Source organism: Chionomys nivalis, chromosome 4, assembly GCF_950005125.1.
Source record: "Chionomys nivalis chromosome 4, mChiNiv1.1, whole genome shotgun sequence".
In the NCBI taxonomy this organism is placed as follows: domain Eukaryota; kingdom Metazoa; phylum Chordata; class Mammalia; order Rodentia; family Cricetidae; genus Chionomys; species Chionomys nivalis.
In genome coordinates this window covers 64,638,270-64,644,269 of record NC_080089.1, presented here as the reverse complement: position 1 = coordinate 64,644,269, position 6,000 = coordinate 64,638,270, and the positions used below count along the sequence as shown (strand labels likewise).

At 51.2% G+C, this 6,000-nt stretch overlaps 1 protein-coding gene across 1 annotated transcript; it reads left to right on the top strand.

Annotated features, from left to right (window-relative positions):
- The first annotated feature begins 750 nt into the window (after nucleotides 1-750).
- Kbtbd13 (kelch repeat and BTB domain containing 13) lies at nucleotides 751-2,127 on the top strand. The gene has a single exon (XM_057766324.1). It carries the CDS (start codon nucleotides 751-753, stop codon nucleotides 2,125-2,127), a length of 1,377 nt encoding a protein of 458 aa, XP_057622307.1.
- The last annotated feature ends 3,873 nt before the right edge of the window (nucleotides 2,128-6,000 follow it).

Sequence of the window (6,000 nt, the reverse complement as noted above, 5' to 3'; positions counted from 1 at the left end):
GGTACATGCTTTGTATGTGGGGAAAACAGCGTGGGATGGTGCAAGTTAAATGGATTATCTTTACAAGAGGGCCTGACAGGGCCCAGCCTGCAGTGGCTATTTCGTATATGGTTAATATTGTCACTGGGGGCGGGAGAGATGGCTCAGAGGTTAAGAGCACTGGCTGCTCTCCCAGAAGTCCTGAGTTCAATTCCCAGCAACCACATGGTAGCTCACAACCACCTGTAATGAGATCTGGTGCTCTCTTCTGGTGTGCTGGCATACATGGAGACAGAATGTTGTATGCATAATAAATAAATAATCTTAAAAAAAATATTGTCACTATTTCTTTAAAAAAAAGAAAAAAAAAGTAATTGAGTCTCTGTGGAGGTGGGATGCATGCCATAGTGTGAATCCAGAAGTCAAAGGGCAACTTTGTAAAGCAGGTTTTCTCCTTCCAGCTTTATGTAGGTTTCAGGTTGAATCCAGGTCAAATAGGCTTGTAAGAAAGAACCTGCTGGGCCATTTCACTGGCCCTTGTCACTAGTCTATCAACAGAGTGACCACACAGGTGTCCAGATGTCCTCTGGGCCAGGCGGCCATCCAAGCCTGCGGCCTACATCACATGAGCCGTCCTATCTTTAGTCCGGAAGGTATTTATAGCCCCCAGGGAAGTTTTTTTCCTCCCCGCCCCGGGGTAGCCCCAGAGTCAGTGGCCCCAGGCAAATCTAGGCCCCCCAGCGGCAACAGCCTCCGCCCTTCTGGCTTATCATGTCCCCGGGTCCTGAGGTCCCTGTGCAGGTGTGGGTGGACGGCCAACTCTTCCAGGCCGAGCAGTCGCTGCTGGTGGAGCACTGCGGCTTCTTCCGTGGGCTCTTTCGCTCTGGCATGCGGGAGGCGCGCGCGGCCGAGGTGCGCCTGGGTGCGCTGAGCGCCGCGGGTTTCGGCACAGCGCTGCGGGTGCTGCGCGGAGAGCGGCCGGCGTTGGCGGCCGACGACGAGTTGCTGCAGGCGGTGGAGTGCGCCGCGTTCCTGCAGGCGCCCGTGCTCGCGCGCTTCCTGGAGCATAGCGTCACGTCGGACAACTGCTCGCTGCTGTGCGACGCCGCCGCCGCCTTTGGTTTGCACGACGTGCTCCACAGCGCCGCGCTCTTCATCCGCGACGGCGCGCACGAGCTGGTGTCGGAATTGGAGCTGCCCGAGGCCCGTGCCTATGTGGCGGGGCTGCGACCCAGCACCTACGTGGCCGTGAGCACGCACACACCCACACCTGGCTTCCTAGAGGACGCGTCGCGCACCATGTGCTACCTGGACGAGGAAGAGGATGCCTGGCGCACGCTAGCTGCACTGCCCTTGGAGGCCAGCACGCTTCTGGCAGGCGTGGCCACTCTGGGCAACAAGCTCTACATCGTGGGTGGTGTGTGTGGCGCCAGCAAGGAGGTTGTGGAGCTGAGTTTCTGTTACGACCCAGAAGGTGGCACCTGGTGCGAGTTCCCCAGCCCGCACCAGCCGCGGTATGATCTGGCATTGGCCGGCTTTGAAGGCCGCCTCTATGCCATTGGTGGCGAATTCCAGAGGACGCCCATGAGCTCCGTGGAGTGCTACGATCCCACCACAGGCTGCTGGAGCTTTGTGGCGGACTTGCCACAGCCAGCTACAGGGGTTCCCTGTGCCCACACGCGTGGCCGCCTTTTTGTGTGCCTGTGGAGGCCGGCAGATATCACTGCCGTTGTTGAGTACGTGGTGCAGATGGACAAGTGGTTGCTGGTGGCTGAACTGTGTCATTCGCAGAGCTACGGCCACTTTATGGTGGCCCATCGTGACAGTCTCTATGTGGTGCGTAATGGACCTTCTGATGACTTCCTGCACTGTGCCATCGATTGCCTCAACCTGGTCACAGGCCAGTGGACATCGCTTCCTGGCCAGTTTGTCAACAGCAAGGGAGCACTCTTCACGTCCGTGGTGCGTGGGGACACCGTCTATACTGTCAACCGTGTATCCACGTTGGTGTACGCCATTGAAGATGGCACCTGGCGGCTGCTCAGAGAGAAGGCTGGGTTTCCTCGGCCTGGCTCTTTGCAGACCTTTCTCCTGCGGCTGCCGCCGGGCACTACTGGGCCTGTGGCCACCGCATTGCCAGAGTTGTGAGCTCGGAATGACGTCAGAAGACTCGCGAGTCTTCATGAGCCCTGACTATGTGACTCTGGATTGAGGAGCTCTTGGGAGTTCTTTTTTCCCTATTGGGACACTCTGATCTCTGCTTTCTGGTGGTGTGGATATCCAAGAAGCCCTGAGCAACGCAGATTCCTGGGTCCTCAAATCCCTTAGGCTCTCCTGAGAGCTGGTGGGTTACAATCTCAGGGAAAGGGGTGGGGTTATTGGACAATCCGGGCTTGTAGGCTAATAGCCAACAATTGAGCTGTGGCTAGAAGCGGACTGAATGATGTGCTAACCAACAGCTAATCAGCAGGCACGAAGGGGCAGCACAATACTGGGCCTTTGGTGAGCTGTAGCTGTTGGTCAGGGTACTAAGAGCTTGGAGACTAGCCTAGGAAACTCAGTCTTAATAGAAGTGTCAGGATGTTCAAAAAAAGGTCTACACATAATTTGCCTCCCTTCTCAAACTGAGAGCAACATGTCGATTGAAAAAAATTAAAAAACAAACGATGCAATAAAACGAATACTAAGCAGTCAGCATGGAGAAGGGAAGATGAAGAATATAAGTCAGGAAGTAGGCACATATTTAAATGGCGTAGAGGAAACCAGAGACAATCTGCAGGAGTGGAGTCAGACCACAGAGTCTGAGCCCTCCAAGAGGAAAGAGGGGCAAGACTGGACCAGACAGGATCTCTGTAAACTCCAGTCTTTAAAAGAGAACAGCTAAAGATGGAGACATTTAGGCAGTGAGTTTGGACAGACTTCTTAGAGCAGACAAAACTCAGTTGAGCCTCGAGTGAGATCATGGGAGGAAGCAAGGGTTCCTTACAGTAGCTTTGGGGACTGGGATGGAAAGCAAGCACCTGGGTGTAATTCCTTTACCTATTTTTTTTTTGTTATCACTATGGGACAGTAGATTGTCAACCTCCTGACTAGGTTCCTTAAGGTGTAAGGAGCCTAGTCTTGTGATCTCCTGCTTTCCTTCCTAGATAAGCCACAGGCTCCACCTCTCTCCTAATCTCCTCTGTACCCAATCCCTGGGCCGGTAATGCCTTTCTTCTTTCTCTTTGTGGGCTCCATTCCTATTTCCTTCCAGCAGGATTGGCTGATCCAGCTCCTGTTTCCCTGACCTGGCTGCTGCCTTGCTCCTTGATCTCTGTGATACTGTGTTGTCTGTGCAGTTGTACCTGTATGCAGGTGATAAGAGTAGAGGTCCCACGCTGTTAACTGAGCCGGGCACTTCCTTGCCTGCAGAATAAAATGATGTCTTACAAGGATCTCTAGTTAGGGGTCTCCCACTGATATGCTGTTAAACCAATTCCTGTCTTAAAAGCAATACACAGAGCTGGGTGGTGGTGACGTACACCTTTAATCCTAGCACCTAGGAGGCAAAGGCTGGAGGATTTCTGAGTTCTAGGCTAGACTGGTCTACAGAGCAAGTACAAGGACAGCAAGAGCCACACAGAAATTCCATCTCAAACAAACGAGTACCCAGACCTAGCTTCTGCTACAGATACCTGCTTCAGCCCTCCACCCTGGCCATGTCGGCAAGTAGACTTCTTTCAAGGTCCTGTATTGTCTTCATCCTTCCAAACCCACACCATACAAAACCCCAGCTTCAGAAATAGAGAACACAGCATTGGCATGGTGCTTCCTGGGCATGGAGCCTGGGTCGGGCTGTCACATGCTACCTCTTCTCCTGACTTGTGTCCTACACCTAGATAAGCTGCCTTCAGGAGTGTGAAATCTTCTAGCTTTTGTGATAGTCTAATCTGATGAGTCCCAGCAATAAACCCTGACATTTGTGTCCTTTCATTTCTTCTATAGTCCCTCACTTGTGGTTCTATAAAAGTGTGCATACGCACACACACACACGCATACTTGTCACCAGTCAATGACTTACTCAACTCACTAATGGGGGTACTAGAAGAATGGGAAGCTGCTTAGACAGATCATCTGAGAGACAGAGATTCGTATATTGAATTGGCAAAGATGCCAGGCAGTAAGTTTGCTAGGTTTTTGTCTGGAGGGCAATAAAACCTTCATTTTTAATAGTTTTGTTCTGGAAAAGAATCTTTGCATCTTCACATGTGCACATGCACAGACTTGTGTGTACCCACAGGCTGGCACAGGACTTAGTGATGTCTGGGCCACACCACAGTGAGTCATTGAAATAGAAGGGCATCGCCCTTCAAAATCAAGTCGGCCCAGTGCTCAGTCCTGAGAGTGGTGCTGTAGGGACCCACGGTCCCCCAAGAGTGGCACTATAGGGACCCACGGTCCCCCTGAAAGTGATGCTGTAAGGACCCACAGTCCAGTGACACTGTAGGGACCCACAGTCCTCCTTTGCCTCTAATTCTTCCTGGCAGCCAGAGCACTGCCTTTTGTGCCATTAAGGTCTGTCAGCTCGTGGGCTCTAGGTTTGACTATGACAGGCCTGCTCTCGACACTCTTCTCACTCAAAGCGGCACCTTCTTTCAGAGATGTCTTTGGTGTATAGTAATGAGCTTACACCGTTCACACAGTTTTCCCAAAGTTCAGTTTTTTAAGCATTTGAGAATTTTAAGCAATAACCGTGCCTGGTGGCACATGCCTTTGATCCCAGCACTAGAGAGGCAGAAGCAGGTAGATCTCTGATTTCAAGGCCAAACTGGTTTATGGTAGGAAGCCCCAGACAGTTAGGACTACATAGAGAGACACTGTCTCAAAAAAACATTTTTTTTTTTATTTGATTTTCGAGACAGGGTTTCTCCGTAGCTTTTGGTTCCTGTCCTGGAACTAGCTCTTGTAGACCAGGCTGGACTCAAACTCCCAGAGATCCGCCTGCCTCTGCCTCCCAAGTGCTGGGATTAAAGGCATGCGCCACCACTGCCCGGCCCTCAAAAAAACATTTTTAAAGCAAAACTAAGGAGATAGCCCACTTGGCAAAGTACTTGCCTTCCAGGTGGGAGGACATGAGTTTAATCTCAAGACCTATGTATATAAAATAAAATATAAAAATAAAGAATCCAGCCATCAACAAGGAAAGGTAATGAGGGGGACTGCAGAGACAGCTCAGTTGGTAGAATGTTACCTTGGAAGCACAAGGACTTGAGTTTGATCTCCAGCATCTTTAAATGGTTGGGAGTAGAGGCATAGGCTTGCAATCCCAGCACTGGCAAGGCATAGTCCCTGAAGCTCCACGGCCAGTGAGAGACCCTTTCTCAGGAAGGAAAAAAAGGAAAATGGATGTGGATGGCATCTGAGGAATAACAACTGTCTTCTGGCTTACGGGGCAAATGCATGTGCGCGAACACATGCAGGCAAGCGCACATACACACATGTGCACAGAGACACACTGTGGGGGTTTGACTAAGAAAGGGTCCCACAGGCTCATATATTTGAATGCTTAATCATCAGGGAATGGCAGGCACTACTTGAGAAGGATTAGGAGGTGTGGCCTTGTTGGAGGGGTGCATAGCTTGGGGTTGACTTTGAGGTTTCAAAAGCCTAAGCCAGGCCCAGTGGCTCTCTCTCTCTCTCTCTCTCTCTCTCTCTCTCTCTCTCTCTCTCTCTTCCTGCTGCCTGTGGATCCAGATGTAGAACTTTCAACTACTTCTCCAGTATGTCTGCCTATGATATGATAGCATGTTCCTGTCATGATGATAATGGATTAAGCATCTTAAACTGTAAGCAAGCTCCAATTAAATGCTTTCTTTTGTAAGAGTTGCCTTGGGCCGGGCGGTGGTGGCACACGTCTTTAATCCCAGCACTCGGGAGGCAGAGGCAGGCGGATCTCTGTGAGTTCGAGGCCAGCCTGGTCTACAAAGGGAGTTCCAGGACAGGCTCCAAAGCTACAGAGAAACCCTGTCTCGAAAAACCGAA